This window comes from Panthera onca, chromosome C1 (assembly GCF_046562875.1).
Source record: "Panthera onca isolate mPanOnc1 chromosome C1, mPanOnc1 haplotype 2, whole genome shotgun sequence".
NCBI lineage: Eukaryota > Metazoa > Chordata > Mammalia > Carnivora > Felidae > Panthera > Panthera onca.
In genome coordinates, this window is record NC_138346.1 from 159,423,597 (window position 1) to 159,447,074 (window position 23,478).

A 23,478-nucleotide genomic window follows, 5' to 3' on the forward strand; every position below is an offset into this window, starting at 1 on the left:
CGTACAGACACACACACACACACACACACACACACGCCTGTCATGGATTAATTTAAAGAAAAGAAAATCTCTGAGAATGAACAAACTCTCCCCACTGAAATAATCATAATGTTAGTGGCTGTCTCCTTAGCACAGAATTCTGCAGGAGAATTCAACAAACTACAAACCTATTTAAGCATGTACAGATTGGCTTAACAACTCAAATCTAAATCTCTGGTTGTCAATTTTGGCTGCACGTAAGAATTCTCCTGAGGAAATTTTTTAAATCTCTGACGGTGAGAGTCAGTCTTCAGGATTTAAAAAAATCTCCACAGGTGATTAATCCATGTAGTCAAGGTTTTATACCACAGACTTCAAGTCTGAATAACTCCTGATTTGAAAAGGTAGACTGTAATGTGATTTCAGAATTCTAACTTAACAGGTATAATATAGCTTAACACATTTTGCTTTTACTACTTTGCTCATTTTATTCTTTTACTCCTTTACTCATTAAGCCTCACAATGCCATGAGGAAGGTATTATTAGCCCCATTCTATAGATGAGACTGAGACACAAAAACGTGAAGTAACATGCTCAAATCACAGAGCTAGGAAGTGTCTCCACTGGGACTTAACCCAAAAGAAAATGGCTCCATCTGTAAAAGTTCTCAACATTTACCTGGCATGAGACTGTCCTGGAGGGCTGATTCAATTAGAATTTGCTAGAGTTGGTCATTCATTAGGGCTGCAGGGTACCTGAGAGTTTGCATTTGTAACAAGTCCCTATATGATGCTGATGTTGCTGGGCCAAGGACCAGACTTTGAGAATCTAGAGTTCAAACTGTGTTTTAAAAAGCCTGCCAGGTGATATGGATGCACACTTAAGTGTGAGAAACCCTGTTCTCAATGGCTCTTAGCCTGAGCTGCACATTAGGATCTACTGGGAAGCTTTAAAAAGCTCTGATGCCAGGCTGCACTCCAGACCATTAGAATCTCTGGGGAGTAGGACCAGCACCAGTCTTTTTTAAAGCTCCCCATGCAGCTACGGTAGAGAATCACTGCTTTAGAGTGTACTCTCTTAGCCACAACATTCTATCCTGCCCTCCATGTGGAGATGAAGGCTTCGAAAGCACTGTACTGCCACAGTTACAACACTGGTCTGGTCGTGATGAGCACCGGGTGATGGATAGAAGTGTTGAATCACTGTATTATACACCTGAGACTAATACAACCCTGTATGTTAACTAACTGGAATTAAAATAAAAACTTAAAAAAGAATCAGGCTGGGATCATTGCTCTGTCACTGGAGAGGCAGTATTTGAGTTATACTCTGTTAGGCTCCATGATGCTTATAAATGTTCTTCCCATTACCAAGGAGGTCCCTTTTAGAGGAGAATAAACACTTCTCCATCAGTAGTGAGATGCTGTTGTTTTCAAATCATTTGCAAACTGTAAGATCTGTGAAGCTGAATCCTGGTGGATTTGTGAGTGATTTAGCTTATGGCCAGCCATCACATCTTAAACGCCATTTCTCAACCAAGAGAGTCTGTACACATGGCAATTTCTAGCCCATGTGTCTCCTAAGAATCAGTGTAAAATGGTTAGGCACTCTGAGCGACCCAAGTCAAGGGATTTCCACTATACTGAGTACTTCTAACCAGGATGAGAAACAGCTTCAGACTTGTCCAGTTCACACCTAACAAAACAAGTGCTTCAGTTGATCCTCAAGCATTGGGGAAAGGCAAAATCACAGTATATATCCACCTTGCCTTCCAAAAGTTAGGTCCACGGAACATCAGGGTAAAATAAACAACAATGGTTTGAGGAAAACCGATAAAGAGAAAAGTAAATCAGAAAGGGTAGCCTGAGGAAAAGAGATGGAAAGGGACAGAGAGAGTCTAGATTATACCTTGGTGTATAATAGTGGTTTGTGCCTACAGGTCATTATCACATAAACCTTGCATTGTTCTCATGAAGTAAAATCGCATAGTAAACAGAAGAAAATTGGGCAATAATTCTAATTTTTATTTTACAAATGAGTAAAAAGGTCCTGAAATTTTTCTACCTTTCTGTTCCTAAATGTTGCATTCTGTGAAATTTCTTCAGGGCTATCTTCCAATCCTCTTTGATTTATCTGTGTCTAATCTTCTAAGCTTGTGCTTTCAACAATTTTTTCATTTCTTCAAGTTGTATTTACTCTTTAATCCAAGTCTACCTGTTCACTTTTGGTGATCGCATGCTGCTTGCTAAATTTTTCCTACTTCATGTCATTTTTTAAAATTTAGTTATTTCCTATTCTGAAATGGATTCTTCTAATATCTAGCATCCTTGGAAGCCTGGATCTATAGTTTGTTATTTCTGCTGACTTTCATTCATAGTGGTTTGTTTCTCATTTGTTTGTGAGTATTGAGTTAATCTGAATTTGTGAATAATTCTCTTGGGGTCCAGTTTAATGTGTCAGTCTTTAATAAATCTTCCCCTCATGTGGGCTCAAGGCTTAATCTCCAATTTCAATTCTAATATTCCATCACTCTCAGGGAACCCTGGCTCCTCCCTTGTGCTTACCCAGATCACTGATGGTTTTGGTTCACTTTTTAAAAAAAGAGTTTCCCTATTCCCTGCAAGTTCAGCAGTAAAATAAAAATTTAAGTTTTAGGCAGAATCTATTTGTTTTGTAGTCAGAAATTTCTTGAGGTAGTGAGTCTCTATATTACAAAAGGCAGACTTTTTGACATAATCTTCAAAATAATTACATCATCTAATTGTAAAGTAAGAGAATATTTTTTTTTCAAATATTCATAGGTACAAGTTCCCCCAAATAAGGTTTGGATTGACTGTGAAGATACCAGCAATAGAGACTAAACTTTCCAGCAACTAAAGCTTCTCAAATGATGGTTTAACACAATTGTCTTAAAATGGTTGTGAAGAGATTTTAAAATTGCAATGCTCTTACTATTGGCATTTAACATTGTAGTGCTCTTTTTAGTGGCATTTAAAATTGTAGTTCTCTTGTTGGTGGTATTTCTTCCCATATTTCAACTCCAAGGGAGAGTTCATGTATGGGTCATGGAAATAACTAGGTTGTATGAAACTTTAGAGAAGCAAAGAATTGACGTAGTCTATCCTCTGAGTACTCACCTCATTTTTCAATTGCTTTCACTCTCCTGTAACTTGTCCACTACAGATGGTAGAATAAGGGCTTAGGTCCTCTTTCGATTTAGAAGCGAGGAACAGGGGAATAGGCCAATGTCAATTTCTGGGTTTTGATATTGTTCTATAGTTCTATAAGATGTCCCACTGGAGGAACCTAAGTGAAGAATACACAGGACCTCTCTGCACTCTCTATTTTTGCAAGTTCCTGTGAAATGATCATTATTTAAAATTAAAAGTAACAAGAAAAAAAAACAGCAGTGGGGAGACTAGAGTAAGGCTGAAGCTAGCAAGGGGGTGTGAGGGAGAACGTTGTACCTGGCTCTTACCAGGCCTCCAAAGAGCTGGAAGAAGGGACTCTTTGTGGCACCCTTGGGATTTGTCCTAGTTCTCCAAAGGCATAGTGGGCCAGAGCCCTAACTAGTTATAACAAACATCATTTGCCTGCTGTGAGATCCCTGAGTGACCCGGCAAGGTGACAAGCCCCTGGATGAGAGTGTAGACAACCAGTCATCTTCTCCTTGGAGATCCAACTAATGGCTCCCTTCAAATGTTATGTTGATAGCTATTCATGCGATGTTTACAAATAAACACCATAAATTAGCACCACGGGAAAAATGAACTCCATAGAGTCTATGAAAATAGGAGGAAACATGACTTTCAAGGCACATTGTTTAAAATGTGGGGCATAGGAGGATCTGTTTTTAACCAGGCTAAGAACACTGATAACATTTGTAAACACATAAACATTTGTAAACAGGAGTATTTACTGCGGTTCTGATTAATTGCAATATATGCTTATATTATGAATAATCACTTTTGATACAGTATTAAGACATTTGACAGGAAAATTGCACATAAGGAGGTGTCTCTTTGTGATTCTTGAGCTGTATTAATATTTTAAAGCAATTAAAAGCTTAATGGATAGGGTGGGAGAAAGGAACAAACTAATTTAGCTTTAGCAAGCAACTTGAACATTCTCCACCACTCACTATTTTACGTTTTGCAGAATTTCCATTTGTATTAATAACTTATTACTTCTATTAAACATGCATTTTCCCTAAAGCCTAATGTTTCTTCAGTGGAGTCCAATTAACTGGGACATTCTTTTCTAAGCTAGCCAATTATTTTAATTACTAGAATTTTTTTAAAAATGTGCTTGCTTTGCATAGATTTGACCAGTTGAATTTCCCCCCCCTCCCCCAAATGCATGGACTTTGTATTCTAGAAGATGGAAGGTTTTTGGTGAATATGTGGATGCCAAAAATACTTGTAGAACTTTGGGGTTCTGCAGAGCAGCAGACTAATAATCTTGTGTCAATACTCCATTGCTTTTCATCCTCCTCTCTAACTTGGTGCCTTTCCAGTCCAGCAGTCTTTTGTTAATAATTATTGCTTGATTAATTAATTAATTCAGCTTCCTTATTCTCTTTGTGAAGAACCATGGCTTGAAGGATGAGCAGGCAATTACCGAAACTAAGGAGGAGCTATAAGGTAGTAGGTGGGCTCTATTATAACAAAACTTGAGGGTGTGCTCCCTTATTCTCTTGAGACTGGTACGAAAAAGTACACAAAGCCCATATTTAATGAGCATTGAAGAGTTAAAAGCAAAAGTAATAAAAAGACATTTCATTAATTAGACCTCCATGGAGGTGAGGGATGCTTCCGCTGAAAGAATGAGCACCACACACACAGAGTTTGTTGGGTTGGGGGTGGGGTGGGGAGGGTGGGTGGGGGATGGGGAGGGGGAGGGGATGGGGATGGGGATGGGGAGGGGGTGGGGGATGGGGATGGGGAGGGGGGTGGGGGGGTTAGTACCCTCCTGGCACTGTCAGGAAGCCAGTTATTTTCATGCAAATGACAGGACTTCCCAAAAGGCATGCAAAAAGTCATTTCCAGCTTGCAGAGAGACACTGAACACACAACTAGGGAGGAGAATAAATACCAGTGATGATGAGAAGGCTAAATAGGAATGTCCTAATAAAGTAGAAAAATGAGTGAGAGACTGGTGGAATGGGAGAAATCCCAAGAATCAAAAGGAAAGAGGTAAAAATCAGCTTATAGAAATTTAGAGCAAGGGTAACAAACATCCAGAACTGTTACCACTTTTGCTGGTGATAGGGGGACTTACAGAGGACATGACCAAACACAGTCGTGCTGAGTACATCACACCTAACAGCTGAAACAGAGTGAAAATGGTGTTAGATTCATTAAAAAAGGAGGCCACGAGAGTGAGGTGGTTCTAACACCTCAGTACGTTCTGTAAGCGAACCCAAACCTAGGCCTCTCAATGTCTCAAGGTTAAGAAATTAAAACCTAAGAACAACCAATCACAAGCAGCCAGCTAAGCTTTCCCAAATAAGGCAACTGCTTAAGCTGTAGTCAATCAAATAATTTCCTTGCTTTGCTTCCTTGTCTTTTCTATAAAAGTCTTGGTCCCATTTCCTGTGGGTGAAGCAGTCCTAATCACTTCTGGTTTGGTTCTGCCCTATTCAAATAGATTTTCACTCAAACTTAACATTTTGAATATGCCTCACTTTATCTTGTAACAAGATAAACAGGATACTCAAAAAGTGCTGAAAGAAACAAGGCTAAAATTAGGTCTTAGCCTAGCTGCCTCCTGAACCTTTCATTCATTTGTTAATTCATTCTTACTCTAATTGAATTATTCTTTGACCACTTATTCCTTCATTCCACAAACCACTCCTTACTATGGAGGAGCTAGTGGTCAAAATTCAAATCATTTGCATGCCTGCTATCCTAGTTTGGTCTTAGAAGAAGGCAGACCCCCAGCAAAAGCTCATAAACTGTTTACTTCTTCAGTAATGCAATCCCTGGTAGCAGGAACCAGGAAAATAGGAATATGGAGGAGAGGAGGGAGAGCCAACCCTACAGTGTGGTGTTGAGCTGGATGCCATTTGGTATCAAGGGCGACTGATTGGCGACTCACCAAATTGTTTTCTGAAGCACTATGACTACCTCAGGACAAGGGGTTGTGGTAAAGAGAGGAGAAGAACTGATTTCCTGGCTCTGGTGTCTCATTGGTCAAAGGATTACTCCACAGGTGCACAGGTGTTAACAGCCAGGTTCTGTTGCAAAGGTCTACAGAACCTGAGACATGTCTCCTCAAGCAATAAGGGAGGGAGCTTAATAGCAGTGATCTGGGAGGTGCAGGGCAGTAGAGACCTAGCCTGACCTGAGGCAAGGCATGGTCAGGTTGCCCACAAGAAGTTGGTTATGGTGATGGTGGGTGACTTAATGGCAAATGGCATAGGTGAGGCCAAGAAGATCTGAAATGACCCTTAAGAGGTGTCTAATGCTTGAATCTTGGAGACATTAGTAATTAACTGTTTATGTTTAATTTAACTGCATTGCAAGTCTGGTTATAATTTTATCCATGTTGTGCCTTTTGTGTTATTCTCATTCTTTTTGTTATACGGCCTAAATTGTTGGACCTTAACTTAGGTGTTGTCTTACAAACACTTAAATTTTCTCAGCCACAATCCTTTCATTAGTTTCCCAGGAAATAAATGATTAGCCCTTAGTGCTTGATTGATTCCCCTCTCAGTCATGTTATATTAAAGCATGGCCAATTGTTATGGAACATTTATCATGTGCCTCACACCGGGATATGTGCTTTTCATGCATTGTTTTACTTAACCTTCTCTGTGAGGTACAGATGGGAAATCTGAGGATGAAAGTGACTAAGTAACTTGCCCACAAGAGGTCACACAATGAGGGGAAAAAATAGAACTTCACCAAGTCTGACTCTAACACTTATACCCTTAACCACTCTGTCAGTGCTTTTCTTTTTCTTTCTTTCTTTCTTTCTTTCTTTCTTTCTCTATTTGTTGTTTTTTTTTTTAAAGAGAGTTTGAGAACAGGGGACAGGGGCAGAGGGAGAGAGAGATAGAGAGTCCAAGTGGATTCCATGTTCAGTGTGTAGTCCAACTCAGGGCTTGATCCCACGACTTGGGGATCATGACCTGAGCCGAAATCAAGAGTCAGATGCTCAACCAACTGAGCCACCCAGGTACCCCTATGTCAGTGCTTTTCAAAATGTGGTCCCAGGACCAGCAGCACCAGCATCTCCTGGGAACTTATTGGAAATACAAAGGCTTGGGCCCCACTCCAAAGCTTCTGATTTTAAAACCCTGGGGCTGAGACCCAGAAATCTGTATCTGAATAAGTCCTCTAGTAATGCTGACACAGGCTGACATTTAAGAACTGCTTTATGCTATTCTGTTTCCTGCAGTTTTGCACTTGGTATAGGATAAACATACGTCATCGAATGTCCCATTCATTTTTATTCTGATTACTTCAAATTATCCTCAATCTTGACATTGATTTTTTTCCCCTTAGACTAATTTGAGTTTCGGGAAAGAAAAAAAAAAAAAACCCTGAAAGAAGAATCTGGTATTCTTCACTGAGGATTCATTTTTGAAGTGGCGTTGAGCAGACCACCAATTATTATATGAGTAGAAAACTGAAGGGCAAACCAACATTCAAATGATTTTTATTGCATTTCATGGTCTGGCTGGAGTCTTACCCTTTACTGATTAGTTGAGATAAAAGAAGAGATGGAGGTTAGTGAAATCAGTGAGCTTCAAACCCTTTTTTAAAGATGGCGAAGATACCTTTCTTCTGCATATGAGCCCATTGCTTAAAAGACAGATACTTGAGATAATATTCTTTTTATCTCACTAATTACACAGAAAGCCTGACTGAGAGTGCTTTGGAGATGTGTCCTCATCAGCAGGGCTTGGCACCCGTGGCAGTGTTTCAATTCAAGAAGCCTAATTTAATTAGTGCCTTGCCACTGGGTCGGCCGCTGTGCTGCCTTGGATCTCTGGCCTGAGGAGAAATGGGCAACCCCTGCTCTTTTTATTTCCAGTTAGCCTCATAAAAGGTAGGATGTCCAAGGAGGGAGAGGAACTTTGCTTCTCCATCATGTTTTGCATACGGTGCTAATTGAGCTGACAGTCTTGGACCACAGTCTGTTACTTCAGCAGCTGAGCCTTCAGCTGATACCGGGGAAGGGACTGCAAATGTCAAATGGCTCATCTTTGCCCTCGTGGCTCTTGAAATATGGAAGGGAACGGATCAGGGGGAGCTCTTCAGTCTGCATGCTTGAGTAACTTCAAGCAACACAAAACTAGGAAGGAATAAGGTATTCAAATCTTACCGGTAATGGCTACACTATCTCTCCCTGCTTTCCCTACCCAGTGTGCTAATGAGGAGTGGAAAACGTGAAACTCCTTGGCTTCCCTAATTGCTGTGCTTTGCCCTCATAACTTTTTTGTTCCTGCTTATCACGGTGAGAGTCTTGCTTCTGTCAATCATTTCTGGTTCATTCTGCCTAGAAAATAACAATGTGTATTTTTTGAGCCTTGAGATTATTCCAGCCCCTTCTTTTCCATAATTAACACAGAGAAAATGATGATGATTATATTTTTGGTTTTACTTTGCAATAATGAGCCACAGCAATCAGGAAAGGTTTGTTTTTTCTGGTCCCTGAAACTTCTCCTGGGTAATTCCCAAATTTTCCCCAGGACTGCAAAAGTGCAGATTTCTTTGCTTTTACCACAGTTCTGGCTTGTGAACATTTGCTATTTTTATTCTGTTCCCTCCACACAAAGGAGGCAGTACTGGGTAGTGAACAAATCACGGATACTAGTGCAAGGCAAACCTAGTTTTGACACCTGGTTCCAGTCTATACTAGCTTAGATTCATTATCCACTTAAGCAATAAAGAAAAAAAAATATTTCTCCCTTTCCAGAGTTATTTGGAGAAATGAGTGAAATAATAGCACTTATAATCACCAAAAACAGTTCCTGCCACATAGTAAGTGCTCAATAAATGTGTTTTCTTGCTATTTTTACTTAGCATCCTCCTTGTTGGAGAATGCTTTTTGGGTTCTTGTATTTGATTTAAAGGATTTGATTTCTAATTTGATTTCAGGTGTAAATAAGACATTACAAAATAAGACCATCCTAAGGTTGCTGGATCTTGGCTCACACTGCCTCAGAAGGATAAGCTCAGAAGTTTGCTATTTGCTAGGGGGTTTTAGGGACACTGATGGTTATTGCCACATGAGAGAAAAAAATCTCCACCCTTCTCATGCTCTCCTCTTGTAGTACAGCTCTTTGGCTGCATGGTGATTTAAGAATAACAATAAACAATATTTACAACAATATCTGCTATGGTGTTCCAGGAACTATACAATGCATTTTATATTATATGCAATTCTTATAGCAATTCTACAAGAGAAATGTTATTTATTACCATCTTACAAATAATAATAAACTGGAGCTCAGATAGGTTAAGTGACTTGCCCAAGGCTATACAAGTACCGTAGAAGGTCTGAGTGACTTCAGGGAGAGAAGGAAGGAAGGAAGGAAGGAAGGAAGGAAGGAAGGAAGGAAGGAAAAAAAAGGAAAGGAAATTAAGACAGAGCAAGAGAGAGAGAAAGAAATCAGGTCCTTCATTTCAGATGTATTATCTAGCACTAGCCTTTTCCTGTACCACTAGCACCCATTTTTTCCTCTTTCCCAGGGAAATGTCAGCTTTGGAAATAATTTAACCCAAATAATCACTCTGTTGGAATAACTCTCTCCTGGTGCTGCTGTAATTTGGCTTACAATTATAGCTAATTGAACATCTTCGAAGTGAGCTCAGTGCTGCATGCACATAGAAAAAAATGTAATGTGCTAAGCATGCAAAAACATGATCACAGAAGTTCATTTTTACCAGCAGAAAAAGAAAGCAATTAGTGAGACATTTTTCAGCAAGGAGGAAAAAACACACGCACACACACACACACACACACACACACACACACACACACAGCCTCATGATCTCAAGACTAGCTCTGAGATGATAGCTGGGCCCCATTAAAGGTGCAGTAATGAAAAGGGCTTGCGAGCTACAGGTTGGCATCTGTGAAAAGGTTCCCCTTCTCAGGAATCAAGACGTATTAGTCTCATTATTTGCAGATACTTGACAAGAGCCAGAGGGAAGCACTAACGTAGGGAGATACATTGTGGAGAGAGGAGGTGGCTAATTAAAGGAAACAAAGAAAGGGAGTGTCACAAATTTGTTCTAGAAAATCCCCCTCTAAAAGAGGTATTTCAGACATAAATTTCAGACATAAATTTTGTCCTTCCTCAGGACATGGCCGCATTCCATGGGAAACTGGAAGGACTGCAGGTTTACCCCAGCACTGTCCTGATTATACATATAATCAACATCACCCCTACTGTGAATCTTTAGTTAAAACTGGGTATTAAGTTACTTAATTACTTATATTATTATTTTTTTTAACTTTCTAAGGTATTCCTTTCAACTCAACTCATAAAAGGATCAAGGCCACCCCAGGCTAGGTGCCGGCTCATTTCCTAAAGCAGCCAGAGGAGAGGCCTAGAGAGAGAGAGATGTAGAGACAGGGGCTCTTCAGCCAGCTCCTTACTAGAAAGCTTTATGCTTGTATGACCACTTCAAGCTCCTTGTTCCCGTGTATTAGAGAGCCCCTTGGCAAATTGCACGGTGGGAAAGAGCATCTATGACTCCAGAATGACTGGGTGGGGAGACGAAGAGGCTGGGGGCTAAAAAGGAATGAATGTAAATGGAAGTTCCGTGCTTTTAACTTCTACTGGACTGTAACAGGCTAGCCCCAAGCTGTTCAGAGGACTTACAACTTTGTAACCACAGGTCATAGAAAAGGCTCGGAGAGGTTTTAGAGATGGGGTCGTTGTTCTGATAGAAATTGCCCTCAAGAAACGTAATTTCTAATCTGTAGGGGGAGAGGGGAGGATGAAGGAGCTCACCACAGACATGGGAGGAACAATCAGCACTTTTCCCATCCAGTTCCATTTGTCTATGAGCCCACATTGCTCAGGAGAAGAAAGCAGATTTGTCTAAATGTAGTCAAAGCTCGGCTCTAGATTCCTTTCATTGCTCCTCAAGACCCTAGTTGTCCTCTCAGGATTTATCCTGTCATCCTGGGGCAACTTTGTCCCCCAGGGCACATTTAGAAATGTCTGGAGGCTTTTTAGGGGAGCTGTTACTGGCATCTGGGAGTAAAGGCCAGGAAGCTGTTAAACACCCCACTGTGCACAGGACAGCCCCCACAAAGATGATTCCCTCCGACCTGTAAATAGTGCTGGGATCTAGAAACCTTGATTTAGCGACTACCCAATCTTCCTTTACTAACTCTTTTTTTTTCATTAGCAAGATTAAAAGCAGTAATTATCACACTGAATTTTCATAGTTTCCTGCCTCTTTTTTTTTTTTCCCAAGTCTGCCTTTCAGTAGAAAAACTATTTTGTTTGGTGGAAGGACTCCCTTCTTCCTGAGTGGAATGAACATGGATAGCAGATTTCCCTCTCTCTCTCTCTCTCTCTCTCTCTCTCTCTCTCTCTCTCTTTTGAGTCAACTCTACCCCTGATGTGGGACTTAAACTCACAATCCTGAGATCAAGAGGCCCATGATCTACTGACTGAGCCAGCCAGGTGCCCCCAGCTTTCTCACTTTTTGAAGGAAGGCCAGGGGTACCTCAGACATCCTCCCAGTGCACTGTGCCGGACTCGGGTATGAACAGCAGGTTTGCGTTTGCAGATCAGTTGTCATAACTGTACCAGTAGCATTTATGACACCTTGATGCTGACAGTAACAGGATGCCCAGACACCACAGAGCACTCGGTATGAGGTAGAAAGGAGGCTAAGTAAGTACATGCAGTATTTTGCAAGCGTCTTGATCTGAAGGTCATTACTTCTTTGTACCAATATGTCTTAAAGAACACTTACTCAGAAGTCAGTACACTTCTGAATCCATTTTGGATGCCAACAAAGAACCTTTAATCACAGAGCTGAACACTAGAGGTAACTTAATGAGAGAAGAAAAAGAACAATATTCTACAAAATCAAACCCGTGGCTCTCAAATTCAAGTCCACATAATTCAGTCTAGGAAAACATAATCATTGTGAAGTGCCCACCATAGTCTTAGGCCCCATCTCCAAGTAATGATATAAATTTGCTCTTTCAGTTACAAAATTCAAACAAATTTTTTACATACATTCTGTCTTGGTTCCTTTGCATTTCATTCCTTAGCCATAAATCCAAAGCCCAACTTGTGGTAGGGAATTAAAGAGGACCAGTATAAACAAGCCAATTTAAGGAGACCTTAGAGGGTAAAATATTATAATTGGAAGCAAGCCTGCCACGGTAGGAATTGTTGCTGTCAGTTTGGGGGAAATCTCTCCTTAGGTATATGCGGAACGCTGTCAGCCGCTGTCCTCAAAGCTGCCACTATTCCGGCCAGAATGGAAATGCATCGGGCTCATGGGATCGGACACGTAGCCTGCATCAGAATAGAAGTTCAGCTGTTACTTATCGGCCTTTCAGTCCATCTTCCCAATTTTTCTTAACCAGCCTCACCCAGTGCACCACAGCTGCCAAGCGGCTCCTCTCGGCTCATGTGAACAGAGAGTCTGGGCGAAGGCTGCTGGCAAGCAGTCGTAAAACAGGCAAAATTTAAAATGCAAACATAGAGCTGAGACCAGAGGAACACAAATGATGGATGTGTGATTCAGACCCACGCAGGCCAAGTTTGGAGTAAAGAAGGGGACTGTTTCAGAAGAGGGTGTATCATGATGGCTAAAATCATGGGCTTTCAAGTCAGGCCAGTGTGGGTTTAAACCTTGGCCCCACTACTTACCGGTTCTGTGATTTTTGTCCACTTAACCTTTCTAAGCCCCAGTGTCTTCATCTGTAAATAGGAACACTAACGTCACTTATTTGTAAGGTTGGTAACGTTGGTAAGACAATCCGTACAGTGTGTGACACAGTGAGTGTTGAGCAAATGGCAATTTTAAAAAGAAGGTGGAACTAGCAGAGAGAAAAAGGAAAGAGCCACTCTCTACAGCAGGTCAGCTCTGGTTGGGTTTTGTTTTGTTTTTCCTCCCTGAGCACCCGGTTTTTAAGTGTACTTCAATGCTTAGGTCTAAATACCGGTGGTATTTGCTGCTTGTTGAAGCAGTAGCCCTATGTCCACAGAATGCAGCTAGTGGCTCAGGATCCGGCCGCTGTCCTAGAGAACACAGGACACGTGCAGGGAGGCAGTTAACTTTTCCAGTGCAAGTGAGGAAGCCGTTCATTGCTTCTGGGAAAATGGGCACATTTGTCAACAGCTATTGCTGCTTTTGCTCCCTGTGATAGCTGAGTTTTCAGAACCAACTCAGCCATCTACATTTTCATCAAGGCATCTAGCAATATGCAGTTGGATAGGCTTATTTATTTTCATAAGGAGGGTCTCTGTCAACATCTCTCAGGCAGCACATAAACTCTCCAGAGAGGAGGTGCTGGGGCTGCTGCTGACTGTCCTGTCTCGCTCACCTCCAGCAGGGTTGACCCCGGTCAGCTGGCAGGAAGGCTGTGGTCAGGGGAAGCTGAGATGAGGGGAGGCAGGATACACACCACTGAATCCTAATTTCGGGTGGACCTACATAAAATCTACATCCTAAAGCAAAATAGTTCCTTTTGTTCAGACTGAAACTGCACCTTCATTCCAGGCTTGGATAGATGCTTTCATAAGCTTGCAATCCTTTTATTGCTATCAATAACCTTCTAGTGTACCACATGCGATTTTACTGGCCTGTGATGCTCCAGTGGAAATCTGATTGTGAGTGCACATCCCTCGTGTGTGTGTGTGTGTGTGTGTGTGTGTGTGTGTGGCAGCGAGAAGGGGGGACACTCTCCTTCTGGGACGGGTAGCAAAACCAGCAGGGCCTGGGTGCTGACATTTTTTATTGATGCATCCTGCCAAAGTTGAACGACAGGCCCTTGTGTGGCCACTTGGCTTAAGAGGAACCCAACTGAAATTTGACCACAGGCTTTAGGAAAAGACTGAGCCGTGTCTGCACATTTTGTTGCTGTAGGGAGAAAGGTCTCACATACAGAGAAAATTGCAATGCATGTAATTTTATCTTCATTTTCTAGCCCTGTCTTTGAGGGTGGAGAGGAAGAAACGGTTCATAATGTAGCTATTTTACCACACTTGGTTTATAAAATGGAAATGGAGGGCAATTAAAGCATTCTTTCTTGTACTACGTGATGTTCCTAGAGGAAGATCTTAAATATATCTTCTTTGCCTGTTGGGGCTCTCACTCCCTTCAAACACCCTAATGTTTTCTTCAACTCTGGCACAAACATGCATAGGGAAACCCAACTTTTGCCTTATTGCATTACTTTTGTCTTCTCCATCTTGAAGAATTCTGCCCAAAGTCTTATTCCTTTAAGAAACAGATCGTTAGGTTAACGAAATGCTTCATCTTGAAATGTTTCATCCACCATGAAAGGAAAGACTTCTGGTCAAAGCACACATTTCAAAGCGTGCCCTATATTTTGTGGTTGTGTGGTCACATCTGTAAAGGTTTGAAAAAACGATAGTATATCTATAAAAAATGTGATGATGTGACACTTAGAGCACATTTTCCCCGGTTACTGGACTGGCCAATTATGTTGTAAAGCTGATGATAAAAAGCACTCGGCTGCATTCTAGACACGTCCTGGGAGTCGGAGCACAAAGTTTCCTTTCTTTAATGTTCCCAAGTAGTTTGTCTGCATCTATCCAGAACATTTTTTTTTCCTTCGTTTCTTAAAGGCTTTCTAATGCCTTAGGTAATAATACTTGGCAAACGAGGTGCACTGGTGAGGATCCCAAAGCTGAGGGTTTCCAGGGTCTATTACCATTCACTAAATCAGAGAACCGGGAACACATCATCCAATTTATTCTTCCCCAAACCCAGTTCTTGTAATAAATCTGATCTCTTTAACTGACATACATTTTTTTTCGGTCCTCCATATTGTCAAGGAAAGTTCCCATGAATAAATGAGCCCATTGTGCTAAAATTCCAATTAAATATAGAGACTCTCGGGCTTAGAGGTTGGAAAAAGGACATTACAGGCCTAGCACATTAATATGGCAGCTGGTGATAAGGGTGATTACCCAGCCTCTGGCTTCCAAGGGCCTGCATAGAACTGTGTTAATTATTTCAAAGAGCTTGATTAATTCCTTCTAAAGTAGACCTGTGCAAAAAGATACCATCAGTGATACCTCCATCGCCTCTCTAGGTTTTTGAGGGGATGGCTGGGTTTACAATTTACCCTTAGGTACTTGCCAAAGGGGAGGAGCTCCCCCAGCATATGACGTAATTGTAGAAACTCATCTCTTGTTTTTCTCCTCCCTACATACCTGTGATGTGAGGCTTACAGGCAGTGAACTCAGGAAGGTGGCAACGGGGTGTTTGGAATATCACAAGATGCAGGAGACTTATCTCTTCTTCCATGTATATACACACTCTGATATACTTGCACATATCCTTACACACTTATGCACACACATTAGTAAACTCAAAGGTAAATGCAGAGTTACATAAGATCAAAGTTTGTACTTTTATAACATACTGTTTTTAAAGCATCCTATTATAAAATAGAATCTATTCTTCCTTATTATGAATAAATATCACCTTCCTAGGGGAAGTTTCCTTAATCATTCTGAACAATCTATGTACTTACCATATTTGTCAATGGGTGATAATTGAAGACCCCTCTTCATCTCCTCCAAAGACAGGCCTTGAGAAGAACACTGTCCAGCACTGGAAAATTCCATGCAACACATGATTTCGCACTGTGAAAATTACGGTGGTGGCTTGCTAACGACATTTTTATAGAACACATCTTATTCACTCAGGATAGATCCCAGAAAACTGGCAAAGTAATACAAAGGTGTTTTTATGCTACAAGTGACTAGTTGGGAGAGAGTTCAGAATTATTTGGAGTAAGTCATATCTCGGTGTGAGTGCTGGCTCTTCCAGGTAGGCTACGATTCCCAGCTTTGTAAACTTGGGCACGCCACCCTTTCTGAGCCTCAGTTTATTAACCTGTAAGATGGGAAAAGTACATAAATGATTTCCAGTTTGTTTGGATGATTAAATGTAACAAAAAGGAGTGTTGAATCTAAATCCTGAGTTAATATAATTGCAAGTATTTCTTAAAAGGAACTAATAGCCAGAGTATTATCTTAGTAATAATCACTATCAGTAAAACACATGCCAAGAGATATTATTATATTGCTGTTATTATAGTCGGAATTATATGAGATAGTGATAATAGATTTACTGCATGATTCCAATGCATTAAACGAATAAATCTATCATCTCATTTAATCCTTATTACCAAACGTTTCTCTCATTTTACAGATTAGGAGACTGAGGCGGAGCAGTTAAGTAATTTGTTACCCAGGTTTGGTAACTGGCTCATCTATGGTTCAAACCCAGGTCTTTTAGATTCCAAAGCCTGTGTGCTTATCCGGTACTCAAACAGGAATTTCTTCTTTAATCCTTCTCTTCCTCAGACTTCTGCTACCCTTTTACCACACTGGTTAATGGGCTTGTTTTCTTTTTACCTCTTCAGACTCAAAACCTGAAGTCATCAAAACCCTCACCCTCATGTCGAATCACATCTGTCAGTTAATCATATATCTGTGGTTTCTCTTGTGTCCATGTCTCACCCAAACTTTAGCGTCCTCCAGGAGGCTTCCCTAGTTCCCCCCAGTGCTCCCCTCACTGTGCTCACAGAACTCTCAATTCCCCCGTCCCAAGCCAGAGCTCGCATCTCGGTTCCCGGCACCACACCATTCAGTTACTTATGCCAAAATTTTTCTTTTTTTCACAACTCTCACCTAATGCAAATGTTTTTTAGCTCTGCCTCCATCATGGAACCCTAATCCACTCATCTGCCTTCTCCTTCAAGATCCGGGCCATATAATTTTCTTGTTTGGATCTCCGCAGTTTGCCTCTTAATTGATGTTCCTGCTTTCACTCCTGTCTCCTGATAACCCATTTTCCATGTATTATCCAGAATGTTCTTTTCACAGTATAAAACAGATTAAGACATTCTCCTACTTAAATCATTCTAGTGTCTTCCCAGTTCATTTAGAGTAAAATGTACTCCAATGCTCTCCCCTCACCTACAAGGCCCTGGCCCTGCCTACCTCAACCTCAACTCGTACCCTTCTCCCCATCTTTTGGTAAGCACTTCATGATGTTCTTTCTGTCCCTTACACCATCCAAGCTCTTTCCTAATCCAGAGCTCTTGCACTTGCTAACTCTGCATGGAATGATCTTCCTAATGAACCCAAATTCTGCTTTAATGAACCACTGCCCTGCCTTCACCCATGCCTGGATCCTCTGTCATTCAGGCCTCAGTTGCAACATCACCTCCTCAGAGAGGCCTTCCCTGACCACCGTTCCAAAGTGGCATTTCCTTGGCTTATCATCACTTTCTATCTCATGTCAATGTGTTTCTTTGACATGAAGCTATATAAAATTATCTTGTCCATTTATCCATTTACTTATATATTCTATCACACGATGAAGTTGGGAGCCTTGTCTATCTTATCTCCCTTATTCCCTGCTATATACTCAACACTTACAGTGCCTGGCACGTAGGAGAAACTCCAAAAAAAAAAAAAAAAGTTTTGAACAATTTAATTAATTGATAGGTCCTTAAATAATGTCCTTCTCTTAGGTCACTCAATCCTCCCCTGTACAAGGTCTTCTGGTAACAAAAATCCTGCCAGGACTTTCCCCTGTTCCCTACTGCGGTTCCTCAGGCCCACGTTCCAAACCCTCTGCTTCCAAACCTACTTGCGTTCTGTGTGTATCTCATGTTCTACAATTCCTCAGTATCTTTTCACCCCAAGTTCAAGCCACGCTAATAGACTTTGTACTTTCTAAAACATCCTGAATTTTCCTTCCTCCACGGTTGTGGTTCAGCCGCTCCCACTACTTGAGTCTGCTTAGTAACATCTTTTTTTTTTTTACATTACATTTTTTTTAACATTTATTTATTTTTGAGAGACAGAGAGAGACAGAGCACAAGCAAGGGTGGGACAGACAGAAAAGGAAACGCAGAATCCGAAGCAGGCTCCAGGCTCTGAGATCTCAACACAGAGCCCGACGCGAGGCTTGAGTGCATGAACCCTGAGATCATGACCTGAGCGGAAGTCCAATGCTTAATCAACTGGGACACCCAGAAGCCCCAGTGACATCTTATTTGTCTCTAAGGGGAAGCATTAAGAAGGAACATTCTGGTGCTACACTCCCTGAATTTGAATCCTGACTCTATTACTTACTAGCAATGACCTTGGGCATACGTTATTTAACTACTCTTTGCTTTAGATTATGCAACTATAAAATGGGAATTATAACAACACTTGACTTATAAGGTTAATCATGAGAATTAAAGGATTAAGAAGTTTAAAAGATTTTGGGAAGTGCTAGTATGTAGTAAGCGCTCAATAAATGTTACCTACTTTTATTATGTGTCAAGGTCCAACTCAAAGGAAACGTTTCCTCAAAGTCTTCTTGGAAACCCCACTTAGAATTTCATACCCTCTAGTACTTTGTACTTCTAGCACAGTGCTTATCAGAGTCTGCCTCTGTGTGTGGCAACGGCCTGTATTTGTATGCTAGTGAAGCCCACTAAACAGCCTATTCCCGGAGGTCAGACATCCCATCTGATATCTTTGGATCTCCCACAGGGCTTAGCTGGTACTTTGTAAATAGTTAAAATAAAATTATTACAAAATGTTCACCTGGAGAAGTGAGATTTTTCTAAACTCTAATATAAATTCACACTGCTTCATCCACTTAGCTGCCTTAAAATGACTGCAGGTTTGGCCTCACTTTCTTAAGGGATAATGTGAAGCTGTTTCTTAGAGGGGAGCAATGATTAAAAAAGAAAAAGTATTGCCATAAAGTGGGACATGGGATCATCTCAATCAACATTAAATGGCAAACCACACTCGGTTCTGGGCAACAGACTGTCATTCAAGATATTTTTCAAGATAAAATTTACCCTACTAATACTCTAAAATTTACCTACCTACTAGAACCTCTTAAGCACTCCAGCTCCTTTTAAGAAATGTGCTGTACATAGTGGTCTTGGCAACAACAAGATAATAGGGAATAAATATTTTATCATCAAAAAGGCTATCTGGTTTCCTATGAATAAAAGCCCATCTCCAAGCTGTCTTATTTATTCAGTTGCTAAATGCAATTCATGCCAGGGGACTTAACCTTCCTGCCCAGGAGATACCACATTGGCTGGTTCTGGACGCTGTTCTAGGATGACAGACAGATGGAAGCTAACTGTGCCCAGGTCAAACAAAGCAGAAGAAACCAAACCCTGATCCATGGAAGTAGTTGTCCTCAACTCATGCACATCCAGAATTCAGCAGGAGTTTCACAGAAGCCCAGAGTTTAAGAGACATACCGGGACCTCTGTTGGCTGAAGTTGTGGCCAGTGAAAATAGGCATTTCCAGTGATGCAGCTGTCCCATGAATTGAATGAAAGTAAATGTGAACCAATGGCAGGTAAGAAAAGCACTCGATTTTGCAGTGTTTCAATACTGCTGGTCAACTAGGTGACCTTCTTTATGTTAAAAGGACCTATATATCATACAGAGGCATATATATCAATGATATAGAATATTATATGAGTGATTTCATGTATATGTTTAATGACAGTGTAATGAAATTTTCTCTTTTGAAGAGAATAGCAGAGGGGTGCCTGGGTGACTCACTCAGTCGGCTGAGTGTCCGACTTGGGCTCAGGTCATGATCTCACAGTTTGTGAGTTCAAGGCCCACATCAGGCTCTGCGCTGACAGCTCAGAGCCTGGAGCCTGCTTTGGATTCTGTGTCTCCCTCTCTCTGCTCCTCCCATGCTAATGCTCTCTCTCTCTCTCAAAAGTAAATAAACATTAAAAAAATAAAGAGAATAGAATCTTTATGTTAGTTTTTGCACACTACCACATTATACTGATACATCTCACTTTTAGTGCTAAAATTAATTTCAGTTATTTTAGGCTAAATAGTTCAAATTAGTTCTGTGATGTACATGTACAGATAAACATAGTCATTGGCCATCGTTTCTTACAAAGGTGCTGGGGAATGAGTAATTTATTCAGAAAGAAAAAATCCATCATGTTAGATTTGCTTTATTTCTTTTTGGTGAGGATAAATTTCAAGGGGGAAATATGCACATCTAGTTTCCTCAGATGCTGGACACTGTTTCTCCTGATTGCTTGTAAGTAAGAAGGGGAGATCTGTGCCAAATGACAAGTGGTTGGATTGAACTGTCACTGGGTGGATATCCAGGACTGATCAAGACTTCAGGTAGGTGACATTCTCCAAAGGGTTAAGCTGAGCCTTAGACACTGGGAATAGTTAAAAGAAAACACCACATTTCCTGAAGTTAGAATTGTCCCAAAATAGATTGAGTTGTTCTAAAAGGGGGTAGTGTCCTCATTCCTGGAAATTTTGAAGGTATGGCTAGAGTACATCGTGGCCGTGGGTGCTGTAGAGGGATCCAAGTGATGTGCCATTCCAGGTCCCTCTGTTTTTTACATTCTAAGATTCTTTGGAAGGTATTCATGAACCATGTAGATTTCGTGAAACTGGCTTTGATGTGTTGGAAAGGCAGCTTGAGATTACATTTCCCACTCAGGCAGAAGATTTTTATCTTCCTTATCTGAAGTGTCTGACATTTGTCCATGGCTGAGTGCCTCATTTCCCTATACCTGCCACAGCATACCTGGCTACACATTACTGCTACTACTCAAGGTGGTGTTTGTAGCTTTTTGTCTATATACTTTTCATTTGAAATAGTAACTGAACCGTGCTATTTGCCTGAAGGAACCATCTCTTTTCGTGGTCTATTTCAAAGGAAGAACCGCATTGCCATCTAAGTTGAAGCAAAGGAAAAGTGTGGAGAAATCACTTTCACATAAACCCATCATTAAGGATTTGACTGACGGGTTGTGTAAGTCTGGTATTAAAAACTCCTGAGCTCCTTCACAAAAGTTTTTATAGAAAATAAATTTGTAGGGGCGCCAGTCAGTTAAGCATCCCACCCTTGATCTTGGCTCAGGTCCATGATCTCATGGTTCGGGAGTTCAAGTCCCACATCTAGCTCTGTGCTGACGGCTCAGAGCCTGCTTAGGATTCCATTTCTCCTTCTCTCTGCCCATCCCCTGCTTGCTCTCTCTCTCTCTCTCTCTCTTTCAAAATAGAGACATAAAATTTTTTAAAAAGAAGATAAATTTGTAGAATATTCATGTTGCAATGCCTGAGGGGTGGAGAAAAACTCTAAAACACTAATTCATCTCTCTCTTTTTTAATGTTTATATATTTTTGAGAGAGTGCGGGCAGGGGATGGGCAGAGAGAAAGGGGGACAGAGGATCCGAAGGGGACTCTGCACTGACAGGCTGACAGCAAAGAGCTGGATGCAGGGCTCAAACCCACAAACCACAAAATCGTGACTTGAGCCGAAGTCAGATGCTCAACTGACTGAGCCACCCAGGTGCTCCCACACTATGTCATCTCTTAATCCAGAAAGGTATATTGTTAACCAGGGCCTATGAGGAAGTAAGAAAAGTACTGTCTAAAGAGAGTCCAGGGAACTCTGGTGCCATCTCTTCAGAGTGGCAGGAGCGGGCAGTGCCACAATGAGTTCAAATGGCCCCATTTAGAGCCTCAAAATCAGCCAGTATTGTGGCTTCCAAACAAAAGCCTGCCAAATGCTTTTGGTACTGGAGCAATGAATCATGGTTTTGGCTGTGGGATTTCATAAATTCTCAGAGTATTTGCTAGTGTCATAATGGCTTCTGACTGAATTACATTCCAAAGAAGACATCAGGTGGGCATAGAGTCCAAAAGAAACCATTTTTATCATATTCGTCCAAGTATGGTTTTCACAGAGCTGGGGTCTTTGATTGGGTGAATTAGAGCAAATGAATATAGTCTGCATGGATTGAAAGCAAGACTGAAATTAAAACAACTAGATAAAAACAAAGAGACCTACAACATTAAGTTCTACCATAATGATATAATAATCTCTTATATTTGTAGAGGGTTTTATAGCTTGAGCATACTTTTATATCAATTAGCTTAGAGTATTTTTACAAAACCTCCATGAGGTATCTGGGAAAGCATTAATTTTACCTCCATTCTATATCAGGCTCAGGAATTTGAACAACCTGAATAAACTCACAGAGCTAACAAGAGGCAGAGACAGAACTTGAACAAAAACGTCTTCAGACTTCCAGTCCATGCTCTTTCTTCTAAAGCACACTACATTTAATAGCAGTCCCTGTCAAACTCTTGTTCTGTTTCCATCTGAGGAGCTCACTGAATTAGTCATGAGTTACAGTTTTGCACTCTTTGCATATAAAGACCAACACTAAGATCCTCATAGAAAAATATCCTTTATCATCATAAAGAAGCCAGAGTCAGCTTTCTCATGACTTGCTTTGTTAGATCTTTAAGAAAATTTTATTTTCCCCTACCCAACCTTTCTAAATAAGATGTTTATAACTCTCCACAACTCTCTGATCCTGTGCAAGGTTTTCTAAGCTGCATGCATGAATTCATCTTCCTAAACACTGCTCCGGCTATATTGAACAGAAAACCATTAGGTTACTAGTGTGATTAAAGACTTCAGGCACAATTTTCTTCCATTCAAGTTGGTCCAATTAGTTTTTACGCAGCTAAAAGTGCCCTCAGGCTACCTGTAACCTAGAAGAGTTAGTCATTTGGACTTTGCCCAGGCAACACCATCCAAGGCCGCACAGCTTTGCAAATATGCTTTGTGGTGTGTTAGGTTTTTTTTTTTTTTTTTTTTTTTGCCATCTGTCATAATGATGTTACTTGTGAAAGAATATTAGCAAGAAGATCAGTGCCATATGCACCTTTATCCCCTTCCTCAAGAGGAATGTATCCAAGTGAAAAGTCATTTCTTTCACTCAACATGAAACACATACAGGTAACAGCTAACCAGAATTTCAGTTCTTTGACACTAATCTAAGGGACTAATACAAAGAAAAGATAGAGAAGCAGCCTGCTGAGATCCCTAATAAAGGTGTTTACACAAGGAAAGTAAACGCTTTGCCATAGAAAAGGCTACTAGAGTCATCTGGCTGCTCCTTTTGGCATTTAGCTGAAAACAAATAGATCTATTTAAAACAGATCTGTCACAAGGGATAAATGCGTCTCCATGCCTTACAATGTCTTTCTATGTAGCCCACCTTTTCTCTGGCCTAAAGAGAGGCGACATTTCTATTAGAAATGGGATCACCTTTGGCCTAACTTTGAAATAGTCCAGTCAGACTCTTATGAATAAGCATTTGTTAATTTATCAGTTAAGTTCAACATATTTATTTATTCATGATTTCATCCCACTGTTTTCAGAACATTATTTTGTCTTTGTCAATATTCCCTACTTGAT

General features: G+C 40.8%; 1 protein-coding gene across 2 annotated transcripts in view; it reads right to left on the minus strand.

Moving 5' to 3' along the window:
• Positions 1-9,955: 9,955 nt before the first annotated feature.
• Positions 9,956-23,478, minus strand: part of TNNI3K (TNNI3 interacting kinase) — a 296,246-nt gene continuing 282,723 nt past the window's right edge. Inside the window, exons 23-24 of one of the 2 annotated variants that reach the window (XM_078451786.2) lie at positions 15,703-15,782; positions 9,956-12,487 (exon numbers count right to left, since the gene is read on the minus strand). In XM_078451786.2, coding sequence (XP_078307912.1) covers positions 12,411-12,487; positions 15,703-15,782 — 157 coding nt within the window. In that variant the 3' untranslated portion in view covers positions 9,956-12,410. The remainder of the gene's footprint in view (positions 12,488-15,702; positions 15,783-23,478) is intronic. The other variant, XM_060623103.3, reaches the window with a different exon arrangement.